We start from the raw sequence: 21,677 nt of genomic DNA on the forward strand, positions 1-21,677 counted from the left end.
GGGCGAGGGGCAGAGAGAGAGGGAGACACAGAATCGAAAACAGGCTCCAGGCTCTGAGCCATCAGCCCAGAGCCCGATGCGGGGCTCGAAATCACGGACCGCGAGATCGTGACCTGGCTGAAGTCGGACGCTTAACCGACTGCGCCACCCAGGCGCCCCAAGAATATGTTGTTTTAAAATAAAGATAAAGTAAGGCAATACATGTTGAGAACTATGAAGACCTCTTTGGTAAAGATGTTCAAATCTAATGACATCTCCACGATTTTGTTGGTATAGAGAGTTTTGAACACATTCAACCACAAGAGTCTGAAATGCAATTTTTAAATTCATACATTTCAAACAACATAAACAGTTAAAAATCAGTTGACCGAAAACATTTTTAACTTCTACAAAAACATGAAATTTTTAGGATGAAAATAAAGATATAATCAAGGTAAAAGTATTTTTTTTAATATATGAAATTTATTGTGAAATTGGTTTCCATACAACACCCAGTGCTCATCCAAGGTAAAAGTATCTTAAGGTGATAGCTTCTTCCTTCATTTGCATCAAATCAAGTGGTATTCTCAGAATGAGAAACCAGGCTGTCTCTACTGGAGCCGATTTATCTAAATCTGAATCACAAATGACAGTTTTCTCACATTTAAAGGAATAGTGTTACAATCCACAAGTTATCTTTGCTGTCAATACTGGTGTATATACTATTTCTCCAGAACCTTTCACCCAAAGCTTGTGGAATGTATGTATGACACTTGCCTTGTAACCAATATGGCCTATACCCAATTATTTTCATTTTTGGCTGCGAAATAGCAACTTTTAAGATTAATTCTAATATTTTTCTGCATTTATTGCCATTCCCGTGTAAAGATGAGTGTTGATTTGCCAACTCCTTAATACTTTTACCTAAAAAGATTTGATAAATCTTTATATTTGCTCTTTAATTTCCAATTTTTGGAGTAAGGACTTGATAAAGCCACCTTCTGATGGCTTTAGAGATATTTTTTCTTTTTCTTTTTCTTTTTTTAAATGTTGTATCAGTGGGGAGCCTGGGTAGCTCAGTTGGTTGAGCATCTGACCAGATTTTGGCTCAGTTCATGATCCCAGGGTCATGGGATTGAGCCCTGGGCTCCAGCTCAGCCTCTGTGCTGAGTGTGGAGCCTGTTTAAGATTCTTGCTCTCTCTCCCTTTGCCCCTCTTCCACCCATTGAGTTCTCACTCTCAAAAAAAAAAAAAAAATAATAATAATAATAATAAATTTAAAATTTTAACAAAATAATAAATGTATCAGCATGAATTCATGAATTTTTATTTATTCAACTGTCACAATTAAATATAGTCATTATTTCTGAAGCTCAAATTATCCCCAATTTGGCTAGTGAGAGCCTCTTGAAATGAGCTCCTTATTGCCTTGTTGTACCCCATTATTCTTTGAGCATTTCTCTTCTTTTTAGTACAACATGATGTTCCAGGCTTGCTGTATACTTCCCTGCCCAATACCTGTAAGCATACATGTTTCCAAAAAGGTCTGAATCTTTTTTTTTTAATGTTTATTTATTTTTGAGAGAGAGAGAGAGAGAGAGAGAGAGAGATAGGGCATGAGTGGGGGAGGGGCAGAGAGAGAGGGAGACACAGAATCTAAAACAGGCTCCAGGCTCTGAGCAGTTAGCACAGAGCCAGACGCAGGGCGTGAACCCATGAACCACAGGATTGTGACCTGAGTGGAGGTCGGACACTTAACCAACTGAGCCACCCAGGCACCCGTGATTCTTTTTACTGGGAAATAGTGTTTAGAATCCAACTATTGTGCCCTTGGTACTAAATAGGAATATTTTAGAATAAGAACTTGATAATAGTGACCTTCTGATAGCTTTACATATATACACATTTTTAAAATTTTTTTTTAATGTTTATTTATTTTTGAGAGAGACAGAAATAGAATGCAAGTGGGTTGGGGCAGAGACAGGGGGAGACACAGAATCTGAAGCAGGCTCCAGGCTCTGAGCTGCCAACCCACAGCCCAACGCGGGACGTGAACTCAGAGCAGCGAGATCATGACCTGAGCTGAAGTCAGATGCTCCACCGACTGAGCCACCCAGGCGCCCCATATATATATATTATTTATTTTTTTTTTTTTTAATTTTTTTTTAAATGTATCACCGGGGCACCTGGGTGGCTCAGTCAATGGAGCATCCAACAGGATTTTGGCTCAGGTCATGGGATCGAGCCCAGGGCTCGAGCTCTGGTCTGTGCGCTGAGTGTGCTTAAGATTCTTTCTCTCTTTCCATTTGCCCCACTCTCCCCACCGAGCTCTCCTCTCTCTCAAAATAATAAATAAATAAATAAATAAATAAATAAATAAATAAATAAATAATCCACATGGATTCCTGAATTGTTATTATTCAATTTGTCATAATTAATTCTAGGCATTGTCTTTGAAGCTCAAATTATCCCCAATTTGGCTAGTTGAGAGCCTCTTGAAACTAGCTGCTGATTGCTTTGTTATACCCCATTATTCTTTGAGCATTTCTTAAGACAACATGATGTTCCAGGCTCGCTGGGTATTTCCCTGCCCAATGCCTGTAAGCATACACCTTTCCAAAGGGGTCTGATTCCTTTTACTGGGAAATAGTGTTTAGAGCCCAAGAATTGTACCATCCTGTGAAGAGAATTATGTTGGAATAGAAATGTTCAACACTGTGGAAACGACTTTAAATGTCTTTTGGCTTGTCAGAAGACTGAACTAGAAGTGAAATTTAGAATTCATTTGCTCCTATTGGATCTTACAATTCAAGTTTAATAACACAGGGTTAAAAAACTTTCTAATACATTTTCTGTCTCTTCTCTTTACTCACGTATTCTTATGTTTCAACATTTGCAAAAATAATACAAAAAGTTTAATGCAAACATTACTACTACCAAGTAAACTGCTGAATGAAGGTTACAATGTCTTTGCATTTATTTTGCCCCGGGATGTTCAACTCTGAATGTAAGTACTCTCTTCCAAAATGACTTCAAATAATCCTTATCTCTGATTGGTTCACTTCCCAACTTAATACAGTTTTACATTTATTTGCATTCATATTTTAATTTTAAATCATGCTTCTTCCTCTATTAAGCTAAACTTTTTAGATATGAAAAACAGCTACATGTTTCAAAAGTCAAAGTCACATGACAAGGCTCTCTGAAGAGTAAGCTTTTTCCATCATTTATCTGTTTCCTCATTTAATAAAGTTATATTTTTATTAGTTTCTGTCGTCCTCCCAGTGTTTATTAATCTCCTTTTTTCAATATATAGAAGGGAGGTGATTTTACACATTTATCTGTACCTTGCTGTTTTCGTATTTATCATTCTAATCTTCTCTTGAATAGCCTTCCTCAGCTCCCTGCACAGAGGCTGCCTCAGTAGCTTTGCTGCGGTAGACACTGGTCACCATCACAGTCCGGATCAAGCGTCTCCACATGTGGCTGCGTTGGGAACCAAAAGGGAAAAGGCTGTCTGGCACTGCCCTCCTCTGGGCTCCTCTGACCTTGGCCTTGTCGCTGGGGTGCTTGAGAATAAAGGCCTCCTAGGTCAGAAGGGTAGGAGGAGCCCAAGTTGCGCCTGGCCCCAGGCCACGTTAGGGGCCCTTGTGAGAATCCTGGTGGCGGGCAGACACTGGGAGACCTAATCTTTGGACGCCCAGTGTGAAATCCTCCTTTGTGTAACTGTGTCAGCGAACGAGCAATTAGTATTTATTTCTTGGTGGATGGACACTCTGCCCTTAACCGTTCCCATACGCAAAAATTAACCTAGTAGGAGCCAAGACCCCAGGTCTTTAAATCCATGCCTCCAGGGCACACAGCAGTCCCTTTCAGGGAAACCCAAGACTTCACACCTGTCAGAGTTTTGAAAAATATGACTGCAAATTTGCAAAACACTGTGTAACACATCACACTCATTACCTCAATCGTTTCTCATGGAAACCCCATGACGTAAGTACTCCATCCACATCTTTCAGAGAATGCAAGAGTTTTAGAATAAGCCGTTGGCCCAGGATCACATTGCTAGGGAGAAGCCAAGCCATAACCTGACCCTAATCTGGCTCACAGATTTTTTTTTTTTAATAAGCAACGTGAATAATTTAGTTAGTTTTGGAAACCCCTCCCTCCCCAAATAACACCTGACGCAAAATGCAATAACGCTTTGCAAAAGTTACCTACAGGGGGTCAAAAATATTTTAAAACAGATTTGAAGATTGTTTGTAGTGTTTTTACTCATAACATGAGGCGCAAACCTTGGGCGAGGGCGGATTCCCCGAATTGCTATCACCCCATGTAAATTTAAAACAGAAGAGAAAATTCGGAGACTTCCTAGCGTGCAATTAATTGCAAAGACAAAGCCCTTAAGAAAACCATTCGAGAGGGCTACGAAACGAATAAAACACAACGGTCAATTACTTCTGTGGGGCTGAATTAAACTGAAGGGAAGTCACGACGCCCTAACGCTTACTGAGCGGCAATAGACAGAGGCACCTTAGCCACCGCGGGACCCCTGCAGGCGTGCAGGAGCCAGCCAGTCGCGCAGGCGCAGGGCCGCAGCGGGAATCCGCCCCGCCTTCCCCGGGCCCCGCCTCCCCACTTCAGTTCCGGGTCCTGTCAGTAGGGGCGGCCGCGGTCTGTGCAGCGGCCAAAGCCGCGAAGCTGCGCGGCCCGGGTTTCCAGCCGGGTCTCTTTCCCGGCCGGGCCCCAGCATGGCTGCCGCCAGGGCTGCGGGTGGGGACGGTGCCGCGTTGTCGCGTTCCTGACGGCCCCTGGCGTCTGTGCTCTCCTTCTCTTCCCCAGGCCACTCCAGCAGACATGTTTGCCAAGGCCTTTCGGGTCAAGTCCAACACGGCCATCAAGGGGTCGGACAGGTGAGGGAGAGAAGGGCCCTGTCCCGCCCACCAGGACACCCAGCCATTTCTCCATCCCGGCTGGCCCACAGCCCTTTTGGACTAGCTCAGCCGACCCGGGGTGGAGGCCGAGGGGTCCAGCGGGGGAAGGGACCCCAGGGGACCAGGCTGGAATAGACATGTTTTGAGGGTGAAGAGGGAGAGGAGGCCTGATTTATCTCCCAGGCTATCTTTTGGATATTGTAGTTCGTTTAAAGGAAAACGTAATTCAATCAGCGCTTACTGACTGCGATCTATAGAAGGTATTGCGGAGGGCGCCAAAAAAGAAAGAAAGGAAAGAAGGAAGGAAGAAAGACAGACGGACAGGGTGCCACTCTCCTAAGAGCTTAGAGTCCCTGAGGAGAAATCAGATGGGGAACCGAGAACTACAACGATAGGAGGAAAAGTGTCTAGTGATTACTTCTGGCAGGAGAGACAGACAGATGGAGGGAGAGGTGAGGGAGAATTAAGGGACATGTTTTGAGGAGAACCGTATCTGTTCAGACAGTGTCGCAAACGCAGATAGCACGTTGCGAATTTTGGACCCCGTGTTCTATAGTTGTCACTCTTGGTGCCCTGGTATAGCTTTTTAACCATCTGGACAGGTTTGCCAAGCATAGAGAGAAGGGAGTGGGTGCGAAGGCTAGGCATAGAGGCAGGAAGGCAGGGCTGAATTTCCAAAGTCAGGCTAACTTGGTTACTGCCTGGATCTCAGTTTCCCTCTTTCTTCGTAAAATGGAAAGTCTTGCCCCCAAGAATATGTGACAATAGAGGAGACATGGGATGTGAAAGAGAATAGGATGTTTTGGAAGAGTGTACGAGAGTAGGGCATCATAAAGCAGTTTTTCCTTGGCCCCTTGATTTGATAGTAAGTCCTTCCGAATCCTTTGCATTTCTCAAAATGCATCCAGGCACGATTCATCCCACTCATTGGTTTGCTTTCTGCAGGAGAAAGCTTCGGGCTGATGTGATGGCTGCTTTCCCCACTCTAGGAACAGATCAGGTCTCTGTGTTGGTACCTCACAGGTACCAAAGGAGGAGCTCAACACTGTGAAACTGTATGCTCACAGAGGGGATGCAGTGACTGTGTACGTGAGCGGTGGTAACCCCATCCTGTTCGAAGTGGAGAAAAATCTGTACCCGACAGGTATGGCAACAGGATGGACATGGCCATTACTGTGATCCTTGCCTGGCATCCGTTTCTCCTTATTTCTTTCATTCACCTGTCTTACTCAAAGCAGTAAGTGCCAAATCTCCCAGTACCATCCGTAAGAATCGTTTCGGGCCCAGTGTCCCTAGAATTGGGTCTTTCAAGGTCGAAACTTACTGCCGTAGGAGGGGGAATGAAAGGGCCAATACAGAAAGAGCGCGGTTGCCAAGAGATATTCTGAGATGAAGGAACAGTAGTTCCTAGTGGGTTAACTCGGGATGGAGCAGGGGTCTCGAAAAGGGTGGCATTTCAGGACATGTAGGAAATACGTCTTAAAACGATGGCTGGCAGGATTTTCTTTAGAGACTGAAAAGATCCTGTGATAGGAAAGAAGCTGGGTTAATGAAACCACGTACCCAGCGGTCTTAGTGATGTACTCCCATCGAGATACCTCACAGGGTTTCTTCCTTCGGCTCTATCTGGCTCTCAGGATCCTTTGCTTTCTCTCCTTGTGACAGAACTCAGACATCTAGGGTCCTTTTGTCTCTAGCTGCTGACACCTGCTTTGTCACTGGGGCTTTTCTTGCCCGAAGCTGGGCTGCAGCAGCGTAGGGCAGTCTCCTTGGGCCGCTCCTGCCCCCACCCCACTTTGCTGCTATAGGGACACAGGAGGCGCTTTTTGATCTAAGGGTTTTTACCACTAATCACTATGAAAACAGAGGGAATACAAATAATAAACATGCGGAAATTTCCAAATTGTTTACAGGCTGGTGCCCTGTTCTTAGTCTACTTGTTTCTGAGGTCACAAATGGAATCCTCCTCGGTGTTTGTCCCCGCTTTTACCTGCTGTGCCCATTTCTACAACTACAATCAGGTGGAATGATGGGGTCTCCCAGTCTCAGGTGACATCCAGGTTTTTAAGAATCTACCTTCTTCATTCCAATAGCAAAGCCTGTGGGCCCACTGCCTCCCTGTTATTTCCTAAGCATACCCACAGAAGATTTCCGTAGTCACTGAGGAGAGAGCTTTAAAGACAAGAGAGTGATTACCATTTATAATTTTTAAAAATTATATTCACATGTACTTTTGTATATGTGTATACTTTTTCAATTTTTAGTAGTTTTACCACCTTCACAAGTGTGGAAATTCTTGGTGATATCCTAATATTTATCCTTCCATATGTCCATTTTATATGGCTGTATAATGGTATAAATATGTTTATGTGGTTTGTAAGCATTTTTATGTATATTTGTAATCGCTTATATTGCGATTATTAAAAGATGAAAAGGTATATTAGAAAAAAGAAGAATCTGCCTATTTTAAGAAGGAAACCCCTAGAAACCAGGGCTACACTGTATGTTAACTAACTTGAATTTAAATAAATACATTTAAATTTGAACAAAAACACACAAAAACCAGAATGAACCCTCAATGGGCCTCACAGCCTCTTCTCTAGCTTTGAGCTGAGTTCCTTTACTGTCCCTGAATTAAAGTGGCCTTCGCGTTTGGCTTTGCCAGTGCCCCAGGGGATTGACTTTTTGGCAATAAATCTGTGTCTCTTTTTGGGCAGTGTATGCCTTGTGGTCCTATCCTGACCTTCTCCCAGCTTTCACGACGTGGCCTCCGGTGCTTGAAAAACTGGTGGGGGGAGCAGGTAAGAAGATTTCCCTATATTCTGGCTATCGACTGAAACCCGCTTAGGAAGGACCGACTACTCCAATAAATGTACCCGCTTCCTGCGTTCATATGGTTGAAAAATGGAATTTTTCCCCCGTTTGCATTTCATCTCTCTCTTGACTGCTTCCGTGAGGTCCCTGGGCCTCTACGACGCTGTTGAAAGGCTTCAGTCAGCTTTCTACTTTGTACTTCAATGAGAAAATAGTTTGTGAACTGCCGTATGCTGTCCTTTAAGTCAGTAGGCTAAATTTGGGAAACCAGAATAAGATAGGTCATGGAACTGGCCTTGGTGCTTCAGTTGGACCACTAGCCCCCCTAGGGAAATGCTGTGATACTCAGGTTGCCGTGTTTTAATTTTCATTATCAATAACCTAGCTGATACCTGATAAAGGTTTGTAGGTTGAGTGAACGAATAAATGATGAAGTAGAACTTGGAATTGTTTAGAGGCAGAATACAGGTTGTGATGCATTTGTTTCGTTTGCTGCAGATTTGATGCTGCCAGGACTCGTGGTGCCCCCTGCTGGTCTGCCTCAGGTACAGAAGGGTGACCTCTGTGCCATTGCCTTGCTGGGGAACAGGTACTGTGTCAGTCCGCTGTGCCTTTGGGGGAAAAGCTTGGGTAAAACTGGGGGAAGATTTGAGAAATGACAGCTTCCAATGCATATGGATAAAGGATTACACGAGAAAAAAACAAACAGGTTTTCCTGGAGTGGGCCACTGGGGCCTTGGCCCTGAGCCTGTGGAGGTGTCTTTATATCTGGGCCAAGTGTATTTGCTGCTGCTGATTTTTTTTTTTTCTAGTAATTTTACATTTACGGAAGAGTTGCAAAGATAGTGTAGAGTTCTTATCCAGCTTCCTGTAACGATAACGTTTTTTATAACCAGAGTACAGGTATCAAAAGTAAGGAATTAACATTGGCACAGCCCTATGAATACAATTGTAGACTTCATTCATATTCCCCCAGTTTTTCCATGAAATGTCTTTCCATACCACTTTGCATGTAAATGTTGTCTTAGTCTCTGGTCTGTGTCATTTTCTTGGTCTTTCTTGGTCTGTCATTGCCTTAACACCTTTTTCTTCATCATCTACATCATCATCCTCTCTTTTAATTCTGTTTTTCATTATTTATTTTTGAAAAGGAGAGGATGTCAGTGGGCAGAGGCAGAGAGAGAGAGAGAGAGAGAGAGAGAGAGAGAGAGAGAGAATCCCCCGACATGGGACTCAATCCATGTGCCCCGGGATCATGACCTGAGCTGTAACCAAGAGTCAGACGCTTAACTGACTGAGCCACCCAGATGCTCCTAAGTTATTTGGATAGTTTTCTTGAGATACATTTTACATGCTACAAAATTCACTAACTCCAAAGCTACATTTCGGTGGTTTGTAGTGTATTTTTACAGAGTTGTTCAACCTTCAAACATAAATAAGGAAGCATTCATAGGAACAGTTCCGAAAAATCAAAAGCCCCCTCACCTCACAAACCTTTTCTCCTAGAAGTAACCGTATCATTTGATGCATACATCCTTGTCACCCTTCTTGAATACATGTATATGTGTGCTTATGAAAACGTACAATTTTGTTGTGTATGGTTAAAAATACAACCAAATGGAATTATGCTTTATCTGTATTGTTTTTCCACTTAAGATCGTGGGGACATTTTCCAGGTCAGCAAGCTCAGGGACGCTGAGCCTTCTTACCTGCTGTGTGGTGATGGAAGAGGTCCTCTCCGAGTGGACCTTGTGGTCACCTCCAGTGTGTCTTCATCACAAACAATATCTTTTTTTTTTTCTTAACGTAATTTGTTGTCAAATTGGCTACATACAGTGTGTACCGTGTGCTCTTGGTTTTGGGGGTAGATTCCCATCGTTGATTGCTTACATACAATACCCAGTGCTCATGCCAACAGTTGCCCTCCTCAGTGCCCATCACCCATTTTCCCCTTTCCCCAGCCCCCTCCCATCAACCCTCCATTTGATCTCTGTATTTAAGGGGCGCCTGGGTGGCGCAGTCGGTTAAGCGTCCGACTTCAGCCAGGTCACGATCTCGCGGTCCGGGAGTTCGAGCCCCGCGTCAGGCTCTGGGCTGATGGCTCAGAGCCTGGAGCCTGTTTCCGGTTCTGTGTCTCCCTCTCTCTCTGCCCCTCCCCCGTTCATGCTCTGTCTCTCTCTGTCCCAAAAATAAATAAACGTTGATCTCTGTATTTAAGAGTCTCTAATGGTTTGCCTCCCTCACTCTTTGTTTGTAACTATTTTTCCCCTTCCCTTCCCCAATGGTCTTCTGTTAAGTTTCTCAAGGTCCACACGAGTGAATATACATATATATACATATATATGTGTATATATATATATATATTTCTCTTATCCATTCATCAGCTGATAGACATTTAAGCTCTTTCCATGATTTGGCTATGTTGAAAGCTCTGTTGTAAACATTGGGGTCCATGTAACCCTATGAATCAGCACTCCTGTATCCTTTGGATAAATTCCTAGTAGCGCTATTGCTGGGTTGTAGGGTTGTTCTATTGTTAATGTTTTGTGGAACCTCCACATTGTTTTCCAGAGTGGCTGCACCAGTTGGCGTTCCCACCAACAGTGCAAGAGGGTTCCCATTTCTCCATATCCTCGCCAGCATCTGTTGTTTCCTGAGTTGTTAATTTTAGCCACGCTGATGGGTGTGAGGTGGTATCTCATTGTGGTTTTGATTTGTATTTCCCTGATGATGAGTGGTGGTGAGCATCTTTTCATGTGTCTGTTGGCTATCTGGATGTCTTCTTTGGGAAAAGTGTCTATTCATGTTTTCCTTCCATTTCTTCACTGGATTATTTGTTTTTTAGGTGTTGAGTTTGGTAAGTTCTTTATAGATTTTGGATACTAATCCTTTATTCAATATGTCATTTGCAGATATCTTCTCCCATTCCATTGGTTGCCTTTTCATTTGTTGATCGTTTCCTTTGCAGTGCAGAAGGTGTTTATCTTGATGAGGTCCCCGTAGTTCATTTTTGCTTTTAATTCCATTGCCTTTGGAGATGTGTTGAGCAAGAAATTGCTGCGACTGAGATCAGAGAGGTTGTTGGCTGCTTTCTCCTCTAAGGTTTTGATGGTTTCCTGTCTCACATTTAGGTCTTTCACCCATTTTGAGTTTATTTTTGTGTATGATGTAACCAAGTGGTCCAGTTTCATTCTTCTACGTGTTGCTATCCAGTTCTTGCAGCACCATTTGCTAAAGAGACTGTCTTTTTTCCATTGGATATTGTCTCCTGCTTTGCCAAAGATTAGTTGGCCATACATTTGTGGGTCTTATTCTGGGTTCTGTATTACATTTGTCTATGTGTCTGTTTTTGTGCCGATACCTGGTCTTGATGATTACAGCTTTGCAGTAGAGGCTAAAGTCTGGGATTGTAATGACTCCCACTTTGGTTTTCTTTTTCAATATTACTTGGGCTGCTCAGGGTCTTTTGTGGTTCCATACAAATTTGCTCTGAGAAGAATGCTGGTGCAATTTTGATTGGGATGGCATTGAATGTGTACATTGCTTTGGGTAGTGTTGACATTTTAACAATATTTATTCCTCTAATCCATGAGGATGGAATGTTTTTCCATTTCTTTGTGTCTCGTTCAGTTTCCTTCATACATTTTCTATAGTTTTCAACATACAGGTCTTTTACATCTTTGGTTAGGTTCATTCCTAGGTATTTTATGGTTCTTGGTGCAATTGTAAATGGGATTAATTTCTTGATTTCTCTTTCTGTTGATTCATTATTGGTGTATAGAAATGCAACTGATTTCTGTGTATTGATTTTGTACCCTGTGACTTTGCTGCCTTTATGTATCAGTTTTAGCGGCCTTTTGGTGGAGTCTTTCGGGTTTTCCATATAGAGTATCATGTCCTCTGTAAAAAGTGAAAGTTTCCCTCTTCTTTGCCAGTTTTGATGCCTTTTATTTCATTTTGTTGTCTGATTGCTGAAGCTAGGACTTCCACAACTTAGTTAAACAATAGTGGTAAGAGTGGACATCCCTGTCGTGTTCCTAATCTTTGGGCTGGTGGGAGGGGTGGAGGAGATCTCCATCCATCCCCCCCCCACCCGCCCTCTGGTAACCAACAGGTTTTTCTCTATACTTAAGTGTCTGTTTTTTTCTTTTTCTTTTTCCCACTTTGTTTTGTTTCTTAAATTCCACATATGAGTGAAATCATATATATTTTTCTTTCTGTGACTGATTTATGTCACTTAGCAATTATACTCTGTAGCACTATCCATGTCATTTCAAATGGCAAGATTTCATTCTTTTTTTATGGCTGGGAAATGTTCCATTATGTGTGTGTGTGTGTGTGTGTGTGTGTGTGTGTGTGTGTGTGTGTGTATTATAAATATATATGTATGTCATACATGTATATGTATTCCATTATATGTATGTGTATGTATACCATATGTGAATGTATGTATCTATGTTATGTGTATACCACCCTCTCTTTATCCATTTGTCAGTCACTAGACATTTGGGCTATTTCCATAATTTGGCTGTTGTTGCTACTATAAACATTGGGGTGCATGTATCCGTTTGAATTAGTATTTTTATATCCTTTGGGTAGATACCTCGTAGTACAGTTGCTAGATTGTAGGGTAATTCTATTTTTAACTTTTTGAGAGACCTCCCTACTGTTTTCCAGAGTGGCTGCTCCAGTTCGCATTCTCACCAACATTGCCAGAGGATTTCCCTCTCTCCACATCTTCACCAATACCTGTTGTTTTCTGTGTTGTTTATGTTAGCCATTCCGACAGGTGTGCGGTGATACGTCATTGTAGTTTTGAGTTGTACTTCCCTGATGTTGAGAGATGTCGAGCATCTTTTTATGTGTCTGTTAGCCATCTGGATGTGTTCTCCGGAAAAAGGCGTATTCATGTCTTCTGCCCGTTTCTTAACTGGATTATTTGTTGTTTGGGTGTTAAGTTTATATCTTGTTGTTGGGTGTTGAGTTCCTTATATGTTTTAAATATTAATCTTATGAAATTTTAAAAGATTGGAATTATTGAGAGTACATCTCAGACCAAACAACGTTAAGCAATAAATCAGTTTAAAAGATAACTAGAAGAACCCCAAGTTACCAGAAATCGACACTTTAGAAGACAATCTTTTAAAAAATTAAAGCAGGACTTCTAGCTTCTGTGGTGTGATGAGCTTGGTGAACTCACTGAGCTTACTGAGGACATTAAGAAATAGACTCACACATTTCCAGTTGCCTGATTTAAGACAAAAGTCAGAGTGAAGCAGTGTAGTAGGAAAGCGGTGATATTTTCAGTAAATATTGCCCGAACAGTTGGATAGCTATATTTTAAAAGTACGTCTGTCGCTCTTAGTACCAGATACCATACACAAAAGTCAAATGAGTTGTAAATGTGAAAGAGAAAACAATGCTTTTAGGGGAAAACATTATTGCATCCTAGGACTAGGCAAGGATGTCTTAAATACGACACGAAAGGTACTAATCCAAACGGGAAACAATTTTAAATTTAATTCAATTTTAAAATTAAGAAAACCTCTTTAAGTTTGTTTATTTATTTTGAGGGAGAGAGTGAGTGTACATGCACAGGCACTGCCGGGGGGGGGGGGGGGAGGGGCAGAAGGGCAGAGAGAGGGAGAGAGAGAATCCCAAGCAGTCTTCACATTCATAGTGTGGAGCCTGATGGGGATTGAACTCAAGAACTGTGTGACATCATGACCTGAGCCAAAACCAAGACTCGGATACTTAACCAAGTGAGCCACAGGTGCCCCAAGAAAATTATTTTTGGTTTTAATCTCCAAACAGTTTATTTTTGTCCATTGCAATGATTTCTTTTTGTCCATTGCAATGATTCTATCCCGTGACATTAACAAGGACTGTCTCTGCTGTGGCTAGAGCCATAGACGTGCAAGGCGACTAGTGACCCAGAATTCTTTTCTGCTTACACGTGTCAGTGAATTCAGCCTGAATTTGTGGTTTGAACCCTCTGAAAACGTGTCCAGCTTCCAAAGCTGGCTACCAACTTCCAAAGCAGGCTTGAAGAATACATTTGAAAAAATTACACCCAAGCATAACTATGAAAACCAAACATCTGACTGTTCCATTTAAAATGCAGAAATTCTGCTCAGTAAAAAACATGTAACACTGAGCAAATAGACAGCCCATCGACGGAGAAAATATTTATAGTACATATGTCCAAGAATGTACAAAGAGTATAGAAAGAATCCCCACAATGAGATAAGTAAAAGACAGATAACTCAGCAGAAAAGACTTGAATAGACAATTCACCCAAGAGGATATCTAAATGACCAGTTGCTACACGCGAGTTCTCCACTTCATTTGTCATCGGGAAAAGGCGTATTAAAGCCACAAAGAGGTACTGCTCTGTGTTCACCAGAATGGCCAAAATCGCACAGATTGGGGACATCAAGTGTGTTGAGGATTTGGAGCAATGTATACACTGCTGATGGCACACCAGTTAGCAGAATCCTTTTGGAAAACGCTCTGATGTTACCTGGTAGACGTAAACGTATTCACGCGTCACGTCCTACCATTTCACTCCTCAGTATGTACTCATCAGGAATGACGACCTGTCTTTACCAAAACCTCATAATAGGCTCATAGCGGCACTACTTCTGTTAGCTGCAAACGAGAATCCACCCCGATGCCCAGTGGCAGGCACACAAATAAAATGAGATATGTTCAAAGAATTGAACATTACACGCCCTAAGAATTAATGATCTGCAATTAAACCCAACAGCGTGGTTGAATGACACACGATTTTTCACAAAAGGCTCTGAATACTAAAGACTCAGTATCTGATCTCTCAGCTGATGCAGAGTACCAGACAGGCAAATGGACTCCATGTTCCCAGAGATCCGGAGAGTGGTCACCCTGTGTGTGGTGAGAGGAGGGCGAGAGGGACTGACTGAAGGGACAACCGGGGCTTCCCTGAGACCTAGTGCTGCGCGGTTTCCTGAGCTCGGTGCTGCTGCAGAGGCGTCTTCACCTTCTCGAGATTCAGCAGACCCTTTGCTTCCCTTCTCTTCATGCTTATCGTATTTCAACATAGAGTTTTAACAATCCAGCATTCCAGTTTCTTGAGTTTTGAATTGTTAAACTCATTTATGTCCATTGAGAGTGATCCTGTTGTTTCACACACGTATGTGACACGTCCTTAAAAGAATAAGTGCATGGCAAAAACAGACACATAGACCAGTGGAATAGAATAGAAACCCCAGAGTTAGACCCACAAACATATGGCCAACTAATCTTTGACAAAGCAGGAAAGAACATCCAATGGAAAAAAGGCAGTCTCTTCAACAAATGGTGCTGGGAGAACTGGACAGCAACATGCAGAAGGTTGAAACTAGACCACTTTCTCACACCATTCACAAAAATAAACTCAAAACGGATAAAGGACCTGAATGTGAGACAGGAATCCATCAAAACCCTAGAGGAGAAAGCAGGAAAAGACCTCTCTGACCTCAGCCGTAGCAATCTCTTACTCGACACATCCCCAAAGGCAAGGGAATTAAAAGCAAAAGTGAATTACTGGGACCTTATGAAGATAAAAAGCTTCTGCACAGCAAAGGAAACAACCAACAAAACTAAAAGGCAACCGACGGAATGGGAAAAGATATTTGCAAATGACATATCGGACAAAGCGCTAGTATCCAAAATCTATAAAGAGCTCACCAAACTCCACACCCGAAAAACAAATAACCCAGTGAAGAAATGGGCAGAAAACATGAATAGACGCTTCTCTAAAGAAGACATCCGGATGGCCAACAGGCACATGAAAAGATGCTCAACGTCGCTCCTTATCAGGGAAATACAAATCAAAACCACACTCAGATATCACCTCACGCCAGTCAGAGTGGCCAAAATGAACAAATCAGGAGACTATAGATGCTGGAGAGGATGTGGAGAAACGGGAACCCTCTTGCACTGTTGGTGGGAATGCAAATTGGTGCAGCCACTCTGGAAAGCAGTGTGGAGGTTCCTCAGAAAATTAAAAATAGATCTACCCCATGACCCAGCAATAGCACTGCTAGGAATTTACCCAAGGGATACAGGAGTACTGACGCATAGGGGCACTTGTACCCCAATGTTTATAGCAGCACTCTCAACAATAGCCAAATTATGGAAAGAGCCTAAATGTCCATCAACTGATGAATGGATAAAGAAATTGTGGTTTATATACACAATGGAGTACTACATGGCAATGAGAAAGAACAAAATATGGCCCTTTGTAGCAACGTGGATGGAACTGCAGAGTGTGATGCTAAGTGAAATAAGCCATACAGAGAAAGACAGATACCATATGGTTTCACTCTTATGTGGATCCTGAGAAACTTAACAGAAACCCATGGAGGAGGGGAAGGAAAAAAAAAAAAAAAAAAAAGGTTAGAGTGGGAGAGAGCCAAAGCATAAGAGACTGTTAAAAACTGAGAACAAACTGAGGGTTGATGGGGGGTGGGAGGGAGGGGAGGGTGGGTGATGGGTATTGAGGAGGGCACCTTTTGGGATGAGCACTGGGTGTTGTATGGAAACCAATTTGACAATAAATTTCATATATTGAAAAAAAATATAAAGATAAATTAAAAAAAAAAAAAAAAAAAAGAAGAAGTGCATGGTTTGCGGGAAAAGCAGGTTGCAAATATCAACCAGCACTGCATTCTTGGCAAAGTTCACTCACGTTGTCTGGGTCTTGTTTGTGAAAGCGTTGCCTAACGTCAAGCTCTGTAAATGATTTCTTTTAAAAATTTTTTAATGTTTATTTATATTTGGGGGGGGGGAGGGCAGAGAAAGAGGGAGACTGAATCTGCAGCAGGCTCCAGGCTCTGAGCTGTCAGCACAAAGCCTGGCTTGAGGCTTGAACCCACGAGCTGGGAGATCGTGACCTGAGCTGAAGTTGGATGCTTAACCGAATGAGCCACCCAGACACCCCTGTAAATGATTTTTAAAGGTGCTTTTATTATTTTATCTTTTGAAGTGTACACACGATAGATCTGAATGGGTTTGAATAATTAGAGAGTTAATGAAATCCGAAGTATATCACCGGTTACTGCCTTGCACATTCCAAGAACCTGAACATGTTCCAACTTAGAACAGCCTGGGTTTATAAAAACAAAAGTGGGTCACAGCATTAACATTCAGTGGGAGTGCAGTGGGAGTCTGATTCCAACTCTGGCATTGCTGGGGCTTGTGATTGATTTTTTTCTTTTACTTGGCAAAAGTTTCTGATGGGCGGAGCATCTAGTAATCCCTTTCATTCCCAAACTGTGTTTCAACTTCCTTTTGGAGCAAGTGCTTTCCTGCTCTAATCACAACTTTTAGCTGAAGAGCAGCTGACATAGAGTGAGCAGTGTCGGCTATTAAATGTGCCCCTAAAGGATCCTCAAAATGAGATTTTCAGCACAGGTTGTTTGGCTTATGTGGTGGACTGTTTGTGTTGCAGAAGGTAAGAGTGAAAAAAAGAAAGCCTTTCCTGTGTTATAAAACATTTTCTGTTCTGCTTTTCACAGTGGTAATAGGAATTTGGCGTAGATTGTGATTTAATTACTGTTCTGTAGCTTAGTGTGTGAGTGGCTTTTGACATTGTTAAGTTTCAAAAAATAGAAGCAGCTTATTTAGGTGATGTGATTATTCATCATGATTTTATTTAATGTAAAAATTCAAAACATGTTTTAATATTTTGAATGCTGTAATATAAGCATTTCCCTTGTAATTATCATAAAACATAATTTACTCTTTTTGCTTAGAATTTTTACCCAAATGCTTTCTGTGAAAGTATGAAGAAGCATATGAACATATATAGAACCAGAACAGAAATTAGACAATAGAAACCTTCAAATCAACTAATGACTAGATTTATCTCAGATATAGATGTTAACTCTTTCTAAAGAAGAATCTCTTTAGCATTTACAACTGTTATTGTCACGGCCTTAAAAGTCTTATAGACAGGCAAGCATTACTTGTACCTTTGGCATGAATATACCATATAAATTTGAAAAAAATGAATATGCAATGTTTATACCATCCAAATATTCTCATGGGTGTTTTCCTGTGGTTGTATTTGAGGTATATTCTAGAAGACCAGTCTAAAGACTATTCTTAAGAGAATAGTGAATATGAATGTAGAAGTTTTTATTTTCTGGCATTAGTAAGGCGATTTCTAGACATATAATTACATTTAATTCTAACACTACTTCTCAATAGATTAAAAAGTTTCTTTGGATGGAATTTGGTTTCTAGTTCATGATAGGAAACTGTGATACTATTTGATTTACTTTTTTTGAATGACATTTTTAAAACAAATGAGTTACCTATCATTCATAAATTTCCAAAACATTTCACGAAGTCAGCAAGTTTTTTTGAATGCTTGCTTCCTGTCAGCCTCTAAGCATTGAAATATACCAACAAATAACACTAAAGCTCTGTCATTGATGGTCTTCAATTTAGAAAATGAAGGCAGGTATCTCTCTTTAATTATATTCCTCAGTCATTTTTTTAAGGTTTATTCAAATATGCTTCATTTTTTTTTTTTCTGAGACACGTAGCGTTTTTAGTTTCACATTCTGATATGCTATTGCTTGATTTATAGTTCAGAAACCTTATATCCAGCCACCTTTGAAACTAGCTATACAATCGTATTTACTGCATATGTAAATATATTGCAGTGTGTATTCAAATGTAAAATATTATTGTATCGGCAAAGAGTTCCAGAACACTCTTAATGCTACAAACCATTACAAACATCTTTTTCTGTACACAAGTGTTTTTGTCTTTTCTTTAGCAGGAGTATGTTCAGTGTTTCAATATTTACATGCTGTTTGCCTAGGCTTTATGTGGACATCATTTGTCATGTAAGGAAGATTTGTTTTCTTTCCAGCCCATGTTTAAAACTCAAGAATTGGGGCGCCTGGGTGGCGCAGTCGGTTAAGCGTCCGACTTCAGCCAGGTCACGATCTCGCGGTCCGTGAGTTCGAGCCCCGCGTCGGGCTCTGGCTTGATGGCTCAGAGCCTGGAGCCTGTTTCCGATTCTGTGTCTCCCTCTCTCTCTGCCCCTCCCCCGTTCATGCTCTGTCTCTCTCTGTCCCAAAAATAAATAAACGTTGAAAAAAAAATTAAAAAAAAAATTAAAAAATTTAAAAAAAAATCAAGAATTGATGCCAAGTTTAATTAAACTGTTTCAGTGATTACAAAGTGGAATTTGAAATTTTAAAATCGGGTGTTATAAAGCATGTATTAAAAATTAAGTAATACTGATGTAAACTCCTTACTTACATAATTGATTCCAGCTGACTCATTTCACCTGTATTTTCTATTTCACCAAAATGTGTTTAAATGTGGCATCCGTTTCTGCTGGTGAATTGGGCGTTAGCACTCTACACGCTGTCGTGAGTCTGACTCTAAATCCGGCTAATTCCTAATAGAGAAACTGTAACATTACTATTTAAAGTATTTAAGGCAATACTTTAGCCTCATGATTTTCCCAAAAAAGCACATGATGCACAAGTGAGTAGAAAAAAATCACATGAATTTTCAGCAGGTGTAGAACTGTGATTTATTCCTTGTTTGCCAAAAAGTTCTAAAACTGGTTTGAAATGCCAATGCCATCAGTCTACCATACCTAACAGAAATTTCACTCAACAAAGTAACCTTACTCATTAAAAATATCCATATATCCTTCAATAGTTGCCTCTGGTTTTATTTCCCATGTAGAAATAAATATGAAATAGTAAATTGAGATATTGAGAAATACCACATTGAATAGTGAATGGTAAATTGAGGAATTGAGAAGACAGTTTGGAACACCAGCACAATCTGCTTTACTCAACCAGTCTTAATGTTTTAGCATTTCATAAATTGCCTCTGTCCTGTTCAGAGTGAACATTCCTCAAAAAATCCTCCTCACTCTAAAGAGGAATGATAGCCCATAGGAAGAATTTATTGGCCCAAGTTTCATGGAGACCAGTTAGTACCTTTTGGATGCAATAGGCTCTCTGCTTTGCCATTGCCAGGTGTGTAGAAACATTAGTTGTTTTCCTTGTAAAACATCGCAGTTGGACGAATCACCACAGGCTGCTAAGAACTGGTCATATTTACAGGACAAAGTTTAGAATAACAGTCCCTCAATCTTACCACATAGTAGTTAGTTTCTGTTTCCTGGAATATATTATGACCAGCTTTTCATGTAGACCGTTTAGACTTCGGGTCTACAAAGTGTATAATCTTTGAAATTAGCCACAGCCCAGAAATTCCTGGCTGAGAAATGTGAATAAATTAAAAGCCTACTAAACCTACTAACATTTTGTTTGGAGAGATGTGGGTGTTACCTAATTCTGGAGGTTTCAAGGGCCAAAAATAATCTTTCAGGACCTAAAATATAGATCAAAGCTAGAGAGATTCTCTTCTATCAGAAAACAAAGTAAAACAATTTTTTGTATATTGTTTCAAGTACAAGATGGTTTCCAACTTTAGAGTTAACCCTCAAATGGAAAAAATAATTGATGTTATCAATCGGAAGAATTACTTATAAATTAATTAAAAGTACTATTTTATAAAGATGTGTATGAATGTTATACACAGTTATGTAATCCAGAAAACTTGAGGTAGTGGCGTTTAATCCCGAACTCTGTGTTTCAATGCCAATATGATAAATAGGAATTCGCCTTCTGCTGTCAAGAAAACTCCAGTTTTTAGAAATAGTTGTGTGATGTTTACCTATATGGTGTGATTTAAAGTTGTGCAGTGTCCCAACTGCTTTCAGTATCCTCTCTTCTTTGAAATGTAGTAGGGGCACCTGGGTGGCTCCGTGTGTTAGGCATCTGACTCTTGATTGTAGCTCAGGTCATGATCTCACAGTTTGTGGCATTGAGCCCCACAGCAGGCTCTGCGCTGACACCTGGGAGCCAGCTTGGGATTCTCTCTCTCTCTCTCTCTCTCTCTCTCTCTCTCTCTCCAGATCTCCCAGCTCTCCCTCTCCCTCTCCCCTTCTCCCCCCTCCCCCTCTCCTCCTCTGCTGTTTGCACTCTGTCTCTCAAAATAACTAAGTGAACATTTAAAAAAATAAATTCTATTTAAAAAAAAATGGTTTTTTAAAAAAGAAAAAAAGAAATGTATTGATTTTACTAGATTCAACAAACCTGAAATTTGTGTGGAATAGCAAATACTCTGAATAAATACTTTAGAATAGTAAAATCCAATAGTATTTACTGCAGTTTTACTGTGAATCATTATAAGCTGAAAAGTTCTCTATTACAATTTCAGTGAGGAAAGGTAGAAACGGATGATGAGGGTGAAGAAAGAGACTAAGGAACTCGGGAAGGTGAGGTGGCCCTGGGGAGGGGAGATCTGATGGGTGAAGCGTGACAGTGAGCGCCATGAGAAGGGTCAGAGCAGATGCCCCGGGAGTGTCACGAGAGGGAGAGGTGTGCCACAGCAAGCCTTGTTTATTTTTAATGTAGACATAATGGGGAATGCATATGCTACTTTTCTGCCTGCACATAATGTTAAACTATGACTCAGTTATCAAGTTTTGTTGAAATTGTTCTTAGCTGAAAATAAGTATGTCCCCCAATGACACATAAATTCTCTTTTGGCCTTTGATAGCTAGGGCTACTGGCCAAGTCTACGTCGATGCACTTTTCTTTGCCCAATCCCTGATTGTTCTACAACCTTTGTACTTTCCCTTCTTCCCAATTACGCCTCCCCGTCACCCCACACACCATTCCTACCTGCCCAGCATGTGAGTTTTTCCCAACCAGTCTATCCTGTGCTCACTAAACTGATGTGCACTTTACCCATAGCTTAACAACTTTAACTAGTTTCAGAATATGGTGCATAAACAAGAGATGATATATTTGGGGTAAAATGTGCTACATTTTAGGGGAAAAAATCACAAAAATAACAAGAGGGTTAAATAGGTTTGAC

General features: G+C 41.1%; 2 protein-coding genes across 6 annotated transcripts in view; both read left to right on the forward strand.

Annotated features, from left to right (window-relative positions):
- Positions 1-21,677, forward strand: part of LOC147572500 (complement factor H-like) — a 154,678-nt gene that overhangs the window by 109,332 nt on the left and 23,669 nt on the right. The window lies entirely within an intron of this gene.
- Positions 2,971-13,275, forward strand: LOC147572501 (uncharacterized). The gene is made up of 7 exons (XM_086694548.1): positions 2,971-2,986; positions 3,370-3,579; positions 4,538-4,892; positions 5,903-6,057; positions 7,631-7,714; positions 8,226-8,316; positions 12,405-13,275. The coding sequence occupies exons 1-7, from the start codon at positions 2,971-2,973 to the stop codon at positions 12,502-12,504; spliced, it is 1,011 nt and encodes a 336-aa protein (XP_086550674.1). The 3' UTR covers positions 12,505-13,275.

The sequence above is a fragment of the Puma concolor genome, chromosome E4 (assembly GCF_028749965.1).
Source record: "Puma concolor isolate L17-30 chromosome E4, mPumCon1.1.hap2, whole genome shotgun sequence".
NCBI classification, from domain to species: domain Eukaryota; kingdom Metazoa; phylum Chordata; class Mammalia; order Carnivora; family Felidae; genus Puma; species Puma concolor.